Raw genomic sequence first — 13,574 nt, forward strand, 5'->3', positions numbered from 1 at the left:
GGTATGTGGACTTTACCAAAAAAAAAACCATGTAGGAATTGCCACATATACCACCAATTCACATAATATGTGGTTATATATATAAGTGGACATGTGGCAATTCCTACGGGTTTTTCTAAAGCCAATAATTAAGTTGGACACATGTCGTTTTAATAGATTTAACATGGCACACTAACGAAACTCGTTAAGATTTTGGACGAAAGTTGATAATAGATTGGTTTGTTATTTTTGCTTAATTACCACACCAGCTAGCTAGAGCTCTCAAGGACTTATGCCACAATGAACGATTTTACATTTTTTTTTTCCATGAATTAATCCTAATAACTGGTTAGCTCTATTGAATTCCAGCTAATAAATCCGGACCTTTGCATTCATTAAAGACTATTAGGGAAAGTTGAAAATTACACAACCTAGACCATTAGCTGCTGGAATTTCTCAATTATTATTAATTAAGAACTGCTTGCAGAACTGTCTTCCTCTTCCATATTCGTTTAACGAAGTCGATCTTCCATAGAAGAACTGCTTGAGAAGTACTGTCTAATCATTGCATGTTGTTAATTATAGGAAGTGATTTAAATATTCTTTCAAATAAATGTTAGAAAAAAGATAGAGAAAAGAAAAGGCTTTTTTTTTTTTTTTTTTTTAAAATTAAAATAATGGTAAGGAAGCAAAAGTGTTAACACGTTATTCTAAATTTCCTTGATTTTCAATTGGTTTAGGAAATATTAAAGGAGTCTGCAGGAGGTTTTTAAAAGTTTTCCCTACATTTAAGGGAATAAAATTTAGGGAGTTAATGCTTTTATTGCAGTATCATGAAGGCTCTTCTTTAAGCCCATCGTCCAACTAAATGAGCTTCAGATTGTCAATGGTTTTGCTCCCTCCCGGTGGCAGCTTTACCCTCAAGAGTTATTCTTTGTAAGAGTACTAGCAATAATTTTCTTTATATTTTTCTTAAATTTAAGGACCAAAACTATTTTATACAATTCCTTGATCAATAGCAATTCATTTATTCTTTTCCTATACTATTTAAATATTATTTCAAATAAATGCCAGGGGAAAGAGAAAGTAAAGCGAAAACCATATAAATATTCTTTTAAATAAATGATAGGGGAAAGAGATCAAAAAGAGAGGAAATAATTTTTTTTTTTAATATTAAAATAAAGTTAAGGGAAGCACTTTCGGTTCTCTTGGCGTTTTCATAGGTTAGGAAACGCCAAGAGAGTCTTTTGCATGGTTTTTTAGAAATTTTTCGTATATTTAAAGAATAAAATTGAATTTAGAGAAGCTGGTGCTTATTCTCTAAATGTGGCTGATGATCCCCTAATCCGTTTGTTCTTCTCCTTCCTTTCCGTTTAATAAGGGGAAAAAAAAGAAAAGAAGAAGACAATGTTGTGGAATTTGCTGAGGATGAAACAAAATATCCAAGTCATAAGTCTCTCTCATGGATGTAAATTACAACTTTCTACTATTTGAGGCAAAAAGAAAGATGTTCTCAACTTAAAATAAAATGAACTTAATTTACATAACTAAATGGATAATCTCCTCTCTAATGATGACCAAAAGCATTCGCATTTTGTATACTGAATCTGATTCTCACCCTTTACTGTATTTGCCCATAAAAGATCGAAAAGTATATGGTCGAGAGTTTATACCACCTATATATAAATTCAAATTCATTACATGGACGGAGGAATGAGGCGGTATAGGCCATGTCCCCCCAATTCACAAGAAAAAAAAGAATTTAAGGTTAGAAAACAAATTTTAAGGCCCTTTTTTTTTTTTTCGCCTATACATATATTAATTTCTGCCTCCGTCCCTATTAGAGGTATATCAGTTTTTGGTGAAAGAGAGACACCCATGTTTTCCAATTGTCCAATAAAGTAACATTCATGGCAGAAAATTATTCATTACACATATATATAGATGAAATCATACAAAGGTAATCATCATTCGTTTTACTAGTTCTCCTCAACTGCATTATTCACTTTTTGATATTTTTAGTACATTACTGACTCCAAAGGCAATAAAGTTTTGAGCTAACAACGAGGGATGGAAACCCCACAAGTGCTGGCAACCTTTTTGGCACCAGGAGAACCAACATACTGTTTGAGGTTTGGATTTTTGATGTACCCACAGAGGCTTGGTCTCTGTTCCCTCAACTTGCCGCAGCAAGTGGTAGATGGCTGTGCCGACGACGTGATTGCCGGTATGCATGAGATCAACTCCAAGGGATTGCATGTCACTGCCCCCTTTGCCGTCAGCGGTGCTTCACATTGAAGCATAGCTAGGGGGCACCAGCGGTGCTTCACATAGAAGCACAGCTACCACCACCACCGCACAAAGTGTAGCACCAGATGCCTTCTTCATCCTCAAATTTGTGACCCTATGGAATAGAGCAAGGCCTCCCACACTGCTAATATATATGTGCCCAAGGCCTTACAAATTCAACCAAAAGAAGCTTAGACGGCGTAAGTTCAGGAGAGATTGATGGTAGTTTTGTGTTAAGTTCGTATCAGGTTCGTAGGTTATCAAAAATTGCCAACCCTCATGTCATATGTCAAGTTCGGGGTTGTGTCGATGCATGATCATGAATATATAAAATTATATAGGTTAGCTCTAACTGGACCTATATAGTTAAACGGATCAAACCCATCGTATATATAGTTAAATGGATCAGACCCATCATGAATATATAAAATTATATAGGTTAGCTCTAACTGGACCTATATAGTTAAACGGATCAAACCCATCGTATATATAGTTAAATGGATCAGACCCATCAACTCCAATTCGTTAATTTTATGTTATGTTTATATCGAGGTTGCACATTGTATTTAAAATTGTTTGCCCTACTTAATAAATAGTGTTTTTGGACTATTTGATGTCAGACATTTTTCTTTTTTTTGGGCCTTTGTGATCCTTTTTATGCAAGACTCTTTGGAGGCCAGAGGTTCATAGTGAGTGTTTTCTTATTTTCTGTCAGGTTGTGAACACATAACCATGCAATAGTTGTCTAGCTAAATGACATGGGGTTCTGTATCCAAATTCATAAACAAGACCAATCAAATTGGATTTAAATTTTCTCCCATTATGTCGACCACTTGTACGTTCTCCCATCACTGGGGCAAAACTTAACAAGATTCCGAAAATATGAATGTGTATATGGAGAAAATTAGGAGAAATTTATTAGGAGAAATTTATCAAGAAAATTTTCAAGTATGTGATTATTGATGAGATGATTCATGAGATCCATCATCTGAGCTTAATTAAGATCCTTAATTATCACCCAAACCAAGTCATAATTGTTAAGTATGACTTGTATTAAAAGTCATGGCGGGACCCAATGGTTTGTCTCCTTCTTCAAGTAGGAGAGGTTCTTGGTTCAACCGGTTTGCTCCTTTACATGTGGGTTTTGAAATCCTTCTCCTATGTGTAATTGGACTCCTTGTTTGACTTATAGTAGAAGTCCTAAACCAACATGTAAAAGGAGAGTTAAGCTTCTATATAAGGAACAAAGCACAAGGTGAATTTGTGTGTGTCAAAAACAATTGAGAGAAAGCAAAGGTGAGAGCACCAAGAAAAAGAGAGTTTTTTTTTTTTTTTTTTTTTGGGCAAAGTGAGAATTGGGTGTAAAAGGGGCTTTGGGTTTGAGTGGTTTTCTCGCCCTGTTACTCTCTTGTACTCATTTTTTGATAGTGAATTTTCTCCGGGTCGTCTCCGCCAGTGGATGTAAACTTGTTAAGCTGAACCACTTAAATCTTTGTGTCGTGTGTGATTTGATTGCCTAATATTTGTTATTCCGCATTCTTCTTATTTTTCGCATCTCACGGGTCTTGGGAATTAGGATTAATTTCCTAACAATAATGCCCTAATTAGGGGAAGTTCTTGTCAAAATGAACAATTGCAACATTCATCCTAGCTGGTGTCAATTTATCTGCACATAATTAAGTAGATGGATCATCTCCACTCTATTAATGATCATGATTGGAACCATTCCCTTTTTGTATACTGAATCCGATTAATAATCTTAATCTCAAGTCCCCATCATCTCTCTCCCTTTTCACATGTGGACTTAACATCTCATTTTTAATAGGTAAGGTATAACACATAAAATATTTAATTTCAGTTAAATTAATGGAATCGAGATTCAAACTTAGAACCTTTGGCTTCGATACCACATCCAACAAAGTAACATTCATTGTAGAAGACTATTCATTACACATATAGATGAAATCATACAAAGGTATATATTCATCATTCATTTTAGTAGTTCGATCTCCTGAACTACATTATTCACTATACATATATATAGAGAGAGATTCTTTATTTCATGTTATTACTGAGAATTATTAATTATTGATATTTTGAGTACACTTTTCAGCTAACAATTACTTGGGATGGTAACGCCACACTTGCTAGCAACCATTCTGGCAGCAGGAGAATTAACTAGCTGCCCGTACTCTGGGTTATTGATGTACTCACAGAAGCATGGTGTCTGTTCCTTCAACTTGGCGCAACATGCGTCAGTTGGTGGTGCCGAGAAAAAGATGGCCGATGCGCACGAGCTCAACTCCGTCGGATTGCATGTCACTGCCTTTGCCGTCAGCGGTGCTTCGCATAGAAGCACAGCTACCACCACCACAGCAAAAAGCGCAGCACAAGATGCCTTCTTCATTCTCAAATTTGTTGCCTATCTATGAAAGAGATCTAGCAATATGGTGCGTGTGTGTGTCCAAGCCATCCCACACTGCTAATATATAACAAGCGCCCACCGCTTCGATATTTACCAGCTTGGTCCCACCTTATTTGGACGGAGATGGAGTTCATCAAACGGTAACACGTGTCTATGGATCAATTCTTACTAATCAATCAGGACCATTACATCCATTCAAGACTATTCAGGGAAAGGTTGTCTCGTTTTGAGAAATTTGGTGAGGTTGATAATAGTTATGCTGAGCTTGATAATTACGAGTAGATTAACTTGATCTATTAACCAGATCGTTTTAATAACAAATAACAATCTTTGAAAAGATTGCATGTGGATGATCCCTTTTGTCCTATTATTGGGCTGGCTGGCTACCAGCAAAACCATTGGCCATATTATTTGAAGTTGATTGATGTATGCGCATAATGCAAAAGAAATATCTAGAAGTATCCAAGTAATGAAGATGATTTGCTTTTTCTATTAGAAAAGCTATATGGAGAAAGTAGAAGATGAAGAATTTGATATGTAGGCAACAATAGCTAAAAGGATTTGGCTTCGTAGAAATACAGTATCAATGGAGACGAATCTTAATTATACACCCTTCTCATTTAGTCAAATGCGCTCAGTGAAGGAGTTTAATCACCCTACATAGAGTTTGAAGAATAATATAGAAGAATTTTATTTTATTTAAAAATAATAATAAGTTGAGATGGAAAAAACCACACGTTAGGGTAGCAAAAGTGAATTGGGATGCAATGATAAATAAAATTCAAAAGAAGATGGAAGTGGGGGTACTCATTGTCAGAGACTATGAGGGTAATTAATAAATTGGCATCTATTTGACTATTTGTACTACAAAATCTTATACAATCAATCCAATAGTAATTAAGGCTGTGGCAGCATGAAAAGTGGTAGAATTTGAAAGAGATATGGAGATCCAACATGTAGAAAGTGTCACGTTAGAGCATTCTTAACAGTCTCACCAATTTTTACTCACAAAAATAATCAAAGTACACTTTTAGTTATTTTAAGAATTCATTTTTTTAGAACATCCCAGTAGCCTCATTATTTTAACAATCTACTTTTACTATTCTATTTAATTAAATATTATTTTTCAAATATTTGTTTATTCTTTTTTTTAACTATTAAAGGAAGGGAGAAAAACGAAAAGTAAAAAGAAAGAGAGGGAAATGAGTTATTTAATCAATAAGTAAGTGAATAATAATTTTTAAATTTGGTGAGTACTGTTCACCTCACTACTTTTTTTTTTGTTAAAAGTAGTGATGCTCAAAAGTGAACACTTAGGCCATTTTGATTAAATTGCCTAACCAAAATAAGCAAAAAATAATTTTGGTGAGGTTACAAAGAGTGCTCTTAGAAATTGTGCATACTTTGTGGCATGATGAATGTTGTTGGAGCCGGTATGACCAACTTAAAATAATAATCACACACATAAAAAAAAAAGCCACCTGTCACACAGAGGTCCTCGAGCCTCAAATTTTTTGTCAAAAAGTTTTAGTTATTTACGGATCGTGTCCCCTCATAATTTCAAACTGACACGACTTTTTGAACGTTTGAGTTCCATTCGGTGCTTAATTTCAAACTTCCCTATTTTTTTCCTAACGACTTTGAAATCCACGTGTGGGCAGCAGAATTGGAATGGCTTGCCAACACGCATCACACGCGCTCATTCACTCCCAAGAATCTATCCTATATACATTCAATCCCCTTCTCCATTGCAACGCAGACGCTTCAGATTCATAATCTTTCACTTATGAAAGTTCCACTTCTTCTTTTGGTTACAACTTAGCATCACTTATCAGAAGAAAGATGTAGTATCACAAATTGATTCATAAACCCCACATTTTATGCTCCCAGAAGAGGACCATGGAAGCAAGATTATCTTTGATCATGCTTCTCAGGCTAAATATCTCTCTTTTCTTTGAGTACCCTTAAATGACAGAAGAGATAGAGTATCCAATATGGTTATATGGGTGTCTTGAAAGTCTCAATAAGGAATCACACTATATCATGTCCTGAAATACTTATCAAATCTTCATTTCTAGATTACAACAAGACTATTTGTCTCTATTTTTTTCATTTCTTGACTTTGCAAGACTGAAGAGGGAGAACATCTAACATGGGTGTCTTGGAACTCCTAGCTTGAAAATTTACCCATATCATGTCTTGCTTGCTTATTAAATTTTTCATCTCTAGAACGCAGCAAGAATTAACATTTATTAATCGAGAATAGATGAGAATCTTACGTTGTTTCTGTAATAGTTGTATTTTGATTGAGTTGGAATAATATTCATGAGTTTCTTTTACCCATTTATGATTTAGCAAGTATAGATGTTGTAGTACAGAAAGATTTCCACGAAAATTGCAGCATCAACACAAGATTTAAGATAAGGAAATAGAAATGGTTATGTATTTTGGATAAAGTTATATAATGTCACTTTTGAGGTATAATTATGTAATGATACCTTTGGAGATATAAATTGTAGAATGTTGATACCTATTAAGTTTGTATATTTATGAGGTGATAATGTTGATAGTTAACTAAGCATCATATTGATACTTCGTGTACATGATTTGAAATATTAAGAGACAAATAAATATAGGAAAGATATTATTTTACAGAGTTTTTGATAAGATTGATTAAATAAGATCGAGGAAACCATTGTGAGCTTGCAAAGAGGATTATGATATTTTGAGGTATGAATTAATAATCACATAATTTTTTTGATTTGATGGTTTAGGACCTGACAGGAGAGTTAGTAAATGAGATGTAAAAAGAAATAGATGATTTATATAAAGGTGTACGTATAAGCCGCCTTACATAGTAGGATAAATATTTCAATTGTATGTTATTGAGGTTGATTAAAGAATAATTTTTCTGGAAAAGATTTTGAGATAAGATTTCTAGTGTAAACTATGATGAATGATTGAAAGCAATATTAAATATGAGTTGCACAATTTGAAGTTAGGCGATAATTTGTAGGCTTTGAAAGAAATATTAAATCTGAGTTGCACAATTTGAAGTTAGGCGATAATTTGTAGGCTTTAATTTCGATGATGAAATTCCAATAATGAGGAAAGATTGTAGTGCCCCAGATTTTTAAAATCTTCATATAAAGAGAGATTAATTTGATAATACGATTATTTTAATATTCATATTAGGTAAGAATATTTTCGTGAGGAAATGATGAGTTTATGTGAATATTATGGGTATAAGTATTGGTCTGAGATTATTACATCCTAAGCCTTGATTTTTACGAGAGAACATCATATGTTGTCCTTTTTTTTATTTGTTTTTTTTTTAAAAAAAAAAATGGTATTTTTCTTCATAATAATGACCATTTTTTTTATAAAAGAAACGACAATTTTTCTAAAGAAAAATACAATTTTTTTTTTAAAAAAAACAAATAATAAAAAAAAAAACCATATACGATGTTATTGCTTCAATTTTTTTTTTTGTTTTTTAAAATAGTAACTTTTATTTTTTATTTTAATTTATGTCCAAAAATTATATCTCTATCATTCTTCGTATTATCCGCATACAGCTCATCATCCACTTTCTCTCTTCTTTTCTTTCTTTTCTTCACTTTTTCCCATTTTTCCTCGCGACGGTCCACGTTGCTCCCCCCTTTCTTCTTTTTCTCTCTCTTTTCTTTCTTTTCTCCTTCCTCCTCTCCCACACGTACAGCTCCCTACCACTCCCATTTGTTTATCTTTTATTTTTTTCTCTGTCTCTTCCTCCTTGTCTCATACACCTCCCACTCAAGCACACTCACTGATTGCTGGTGGATGATGCCGAGAGATAAAGGGAGACAACAAGAGAGACAGAGAGCAAGAGAGCGAGAACAAAGGGAGAGAAAAGGCGAGAGGCAACGAGTTAGAGAGAGAGAGAAGAGCAGAATCAGAGAGGGAGAGGGAGACGGAGACGGACTGATCAGTCCGTTAGAGAAGAGAGTTTAATTATAAGTTGTTATTAATTTAGTATTTTAGTGGTTGTTAGCCAGAGTGAAACAACTAGATTTTCAAAGGCGATTAACTAATTGTTAAATGACTGCTCTTAGCCGCAGTCTAGAAGCAAGTAAATCATCTACCCTTTTTAAAGTTATCATATCATGCTATTTATACATTTTGTATCAAACTGTAAATAATTATTTTATTTACATATTATGGAGTTATGTTGTATGCATGAAAAATTTATAAATAACTTTGAAAGGAGAAGTTATTGATGTAAAAGAATTATTTAGAAAAGCTTCTATTTATAAAAAAATGCTTTCTAAATACAAAAAGTTGATTTTTGGAAAAATGTCCAAATTTGTGAAAAGAAATTTTGAGCAAATGATGATTATAAGAAGAAGAGAAATACAAGAAATGAGATAAAAATTATAAAATGATGGCATATGTATGGAGGAGAGTATTTTTGGCTCCAAGAGAAATAAGAAAGAACAGAGTTTTATACCGATACTCGGATGAAGGCGCAACCATTGAAGGAGGCTCTGACACAAGGTGGTATTCCATCAATAGTCTGCCAGGTGCACCCAAAGTTAATTGGCGGAGGGGCAGGGCTGTGGCCACAGCCGCTGCCACGGTCGCAAGGGCCGCGCAACCCTAGTACACGGGGATAACAATGTATATGGGCCATATTATGAGATAATGAAGCAATTGCTTTTGATGATTTATGATGTTTTATTGCTAAACGCATTAGTATACATATGTGACTGGTATGAGACGGATGCATATGTAAATCGTTATGGCTGGTTTGCATATATATTTTGAAGTGCATGATACGATTTCAAAAGGAAAACATTTTATTCTGAAAACAAAATTTACCCAACTATTTATGGTTAAGAATTTATTTACTGGGCTCATTTGGGCTCATTCAGTTTTACTTTTTGCTTTCAGGTAGAAAGCAAGTTGGAATAAAAGGCCGAAATAAGGGCAGGATTAATTATTGATTTTACAGTCGTAGTACTACAATGTATTTTTAGTAAGTGTATGAGCATAATTTCATAGTTAAGTACTATAATAGACCTTATAGATTTTTGCAAAAAATTTTATTGTAAAAGAGGAAAAGTGACAAACCCATTCCTAACAAGTTGGGGATGTTACAAGAACTTTCTGATTATTGCATGTTGTTATAGCAAGTCATTTAAATATTCTTTCAAATAAATGTTAGAAAAAAGATAGAGAAAAAAAAAGGCTTTTTTATTTTTATTTTATTTTATTAAAATAATGGTAAGGGAAGCAAAAGTATTATTCTAGATTTCCTTGAGTTTCATTGGTTTAGGGAACATTAAAGGAGTCACAGGAGGCTTTTAAAATTTTTCCCTACATTTAAGAGAATAAAATTGGAATAGGATCCTCTCCATTTTATTTGAAATGGAGAGTATTCATTTAGTGTAAAATAAGGGGTAATATTGTCTTAGCATTAAAGTTGAAGGACAAAATTTACAATATTACCCATCATTTTACACTAAATGGATATTCTATTCCAAATAAATTTATGAAGTCTGTTGCTAGTGCTTTTATTGCGGTACCGATGAAGGCTCTTCTTTAAGCCCATCGTCTAGCTAAATGGGCTACAGATTGTCAGTGGTTTTGCTCTCTCCTGATGGCAACTTTACCCTCGAGAGCTATTCTTCGTAAGAGTACTAGCAAAAATTTCTTTATATTTTTCTTAAATTTATAGAACAAAACTACTTTTTACAATTTCTTATTTAAATAAACTCCATAATAGCTTCCTTTATCATTTTCCTATACTATTTAAATAGTATTTCAAATAAATCATAGGGAAAAGAGAAAGTAAAGCGAAAACCATATAAATATTCTTTTAAATAAATGATAGGGGAAAGAGATCAAAAGAGAGGAAATATTTTTTTTTTTAATATTAAAGTAAAGTTAAGGAAGCACTTTCGGTTCTCTTGGTGTTTTCATAGGTTAGGAAACACTAACTAAGAGAGTCTTTTGCATGCATGGTTTTTTAGAAAATTTTCCTATATTTAAATATTTAAAGAATAAAATTGAATTTAGAGAAACTGGTGCTTGTTCTCTTAATGTGGTTGATAATCCCCCTAATCTGTTACGAGAATTCATAACAGATCGTGTTACTCGTGCTTCGACAAGAAACGAAGCCGGGTCTTGCACCTTCTTCTTGCCTATGGTTGCTAATTGAGAGATAGCAAGGATTTTAGAAAGGATCCTTAGCCTCTTTCAAACACTAGGTTTGAGGAATTAACTTTGCTTGCCTTTCATTCATCCAACGTGAGGTTTAAATAAGGTTACAAAGACCAAATCTCATAAGACACTGATCACTACAAATGCTTTCCCTACTAGGAGATATTTCCCTCTACTTCCCAAACTAGGAGGATCTCCCTAAAACCCTAAAACGGAGAATATTACTCCTTATTGGAATTGTAAAATAATTAATCTAGCTACGTAAATGGAGCACAACCTTCCTTATTGAAAATAGAAAATATACTATAATAGACTATTATCCTTATTGGGCTCTATGCTTGTAACATAATCCGTTTGTTCTTCTCCTTCCTTTCCGCTTAATAAGGGTTAAAAAAAAGAAGAAGAAGAAAACAATGTTATGGAATTTGTTGAGAATGAAACAAAATATCCAAGTCACAAGTCTCTCTCATGGATGTAAATTACAACTTTCTACTATTTGAGGCCAACTTAAAAGAAAATGAACTTAATTTACAAATCTAAATGGATCATCTCCACTCTAATGATGACCATAAGCGTTCCCATGCATGCATTTTGTATACTGATCAATCCGATTCAATTCTCTCTCCCTTTACTGTATTTGCCCATATATATATATATATATATATATATATATATATATATGTGTGTGTGTGTGTGTATGTGTGTGTGAGATTGAGAGTTTATACCACCAACATATAAATTCAAATTCATTATATGCAGGGACGGAGGAATGGGGGCTGGTATAAGCCATGCCCCCAAATTCACAAGGAAAAAAAAAAATTAAGGTTAAAATACAATTTATAAGGCTTTTTTTTAAAATAAAAATTTTTGCCTATTAGCCCTCGGCTATATTAATTTTTAGCTCCGTCCCTGATTACAGGTATATCAGTTTCTAGAGAGAGAGACACCCATGTTGTCCCAAAAAAAGTTAAATTATTCCTGGGTGAAAATTATTCCTTACACACATAGATGATCAAATCATACAAAGGTAATCATCATTCATTTTACTAGTTCTCCTGAACTGCATTATTATATTATTGATATTCTTAGTACAGTATTGATTCCAAAGGCAATAAAGTTTAGAGCTAACAACGAGGGATGGAAACCCCACAAGTGCTGGCAACCTTTTTGGCACCAGGAGAACCAACATACTGCTTGAGGTTTGGATTTTTGATGTACCCACAGAGGCATGGTCTCTGTTCCCTCAACTTGCCGCAGCAAGTGGTAGATGGCTGTGCCGACGACGTGATTGCCGGTAAGCATGAGCTCAACTCCAAGGGATTGCATGTCACTGCTGCCTTTGCCGTCAGCGGTGCTTCACATAGAAGCACAGCTACCACCACCACCACCACCGCACAAAGTGCAGCACCAGATGCCTTCTTCATCCTCAAATTTGTGACCCCCTATGGCATAGAACAGGCCTCCCACACTGCTAATATACACGTGGCCAAGGCCTTATAAATTCAACCAAACAAAGGTTAGACTGTGAGACTGGCGGCGTAAATTCAGGAGAGATTTATGCTAGTTTTGAGAAATTTAAAGAGAAGAGAATGTGTACGTGTTTGCTCTTTTTTCTTCCCATTGACGTGTACATTTTGACACATCAATTTAATTTAATCACAAAGAAAAATCTTTTTTTTTTTTTTTTTAATGACTTGTAGACCAATCATATATTGTGTTATCAGCAGCAAATGTGCTTATATAGCTAACAAATTGTCAGATCCACTGAAATTTTTAAGATAATTTTAGTTTCTGAAATTTTAGATTTAAGCTGTCTATTTTTTATTTAAAGATCATTGTTCTGCTATGTATCCTACTACTAATAAAATATTTATTATTTTATTATTTTATTAGTAGTGAGACACATGGCAAAACAATGATCATTGAATAAAAAATTGACGATTTAAATCTAAAATTTCAAAAACTGAAATTCCTTAAAAAAAATCCTGATCCACTGAAATTGCAGTGATTTCTTATTGACCCATTGCAATTTAATTAAACGCATTATCTTAACTTTTTAATACATATTCGATGGGACTGGCCGGAGGTGGGCTTGACGAATCATCCTCTTCCCATTTGCCCCTCAAATTTTTATTCTTTTTCCATGATTAGATACGGATCAGCAACACCATGTCGTATATTAATTACTTAAAAATGGGTCATTAGAGTTTGCACTAACTTTCTGTTGTAATCATGATACATTTGAATTCTGTTTTTTTTTTTAAAAAAAAAAAAAAATCATAAACATTATAACATTTTTTTAGTGATCTAAATATATATTACGATTTTACAAACAAAAAGTACAATTTTAAATAAAATTACATAAAATGTATTAGTTGAAAGTGAATTTTTTTAAAAAAAAATTGCTTTCAAATCACATAATAAAAGATTCATTCTTTTAAATGCACGCTTAAAATTACTATTTTTAAATCATAATTTTTTTAAATCACAAATTCGAAGGATCAGGATCCTCGCCAAAAATTGTCCATAAGCTTTTTCTCAAATCTTGACCATCCAATGTCATCCAACAGCCATAATTTTGCCACGTGTACAAACTAAAGATAAATAATAAAATATTATTTATTTATTTTAAAAAAAATATTAAAATTAAAAATTAAAAAAATTAGGGTAGCCCCGC

The 13,574-nt window shown here is 33.3% G+C and overlaps 1 protein-coding gene across 1 annotated transcript; it reads right to left on the bottom strand.

The window, feature by feature from the left end:
• Positions 1-11,919: 11,919 nt before the first annotated feature.
• LOC132183052 (non-specific lipid-transfer protein 2-like) lies at positions 11,920-12,408 on the bottom strand. Its single transcript, XM_059596447.1, has one exon. The coding sequence runs from the start codon at positions 12,319-12,321 to the stop codon at positions 12,022-12,024; it is 300 nt and encodes a 99-aa protein (XP_059452430.1). The 5' UTR covers positions 12,322-12,408; the 3' UTR covers positions 11,920-12,021.
• Positions 12,409-13,574: the final 1,166 nt, after the last annotated feature.

This window comes from Corylus avellana, chromosome ca5 (assembly GCF_901000735.1).
Source record: "Corylus avellana chromosome ca5, CavTom2PMs-1.0".
In the NCBI taxonomy this organism is placed as follows: Eukaryota; Viridiplantae; Streptophyta; class Magnoliopsida; order Fagales; family Betulaceae; genus Corylus; species Corylus avellana.

What these genes read in the sequence shown, in the direction of transcription:
- LOC132183052 (XM_059596447.1), bottom strand. Translation starts at nt 12,321, where the DNA reads ATGAAGAAGGCATCTGGTGCTGCACTTTGTGCGGTGGTGGTGGTGGTG.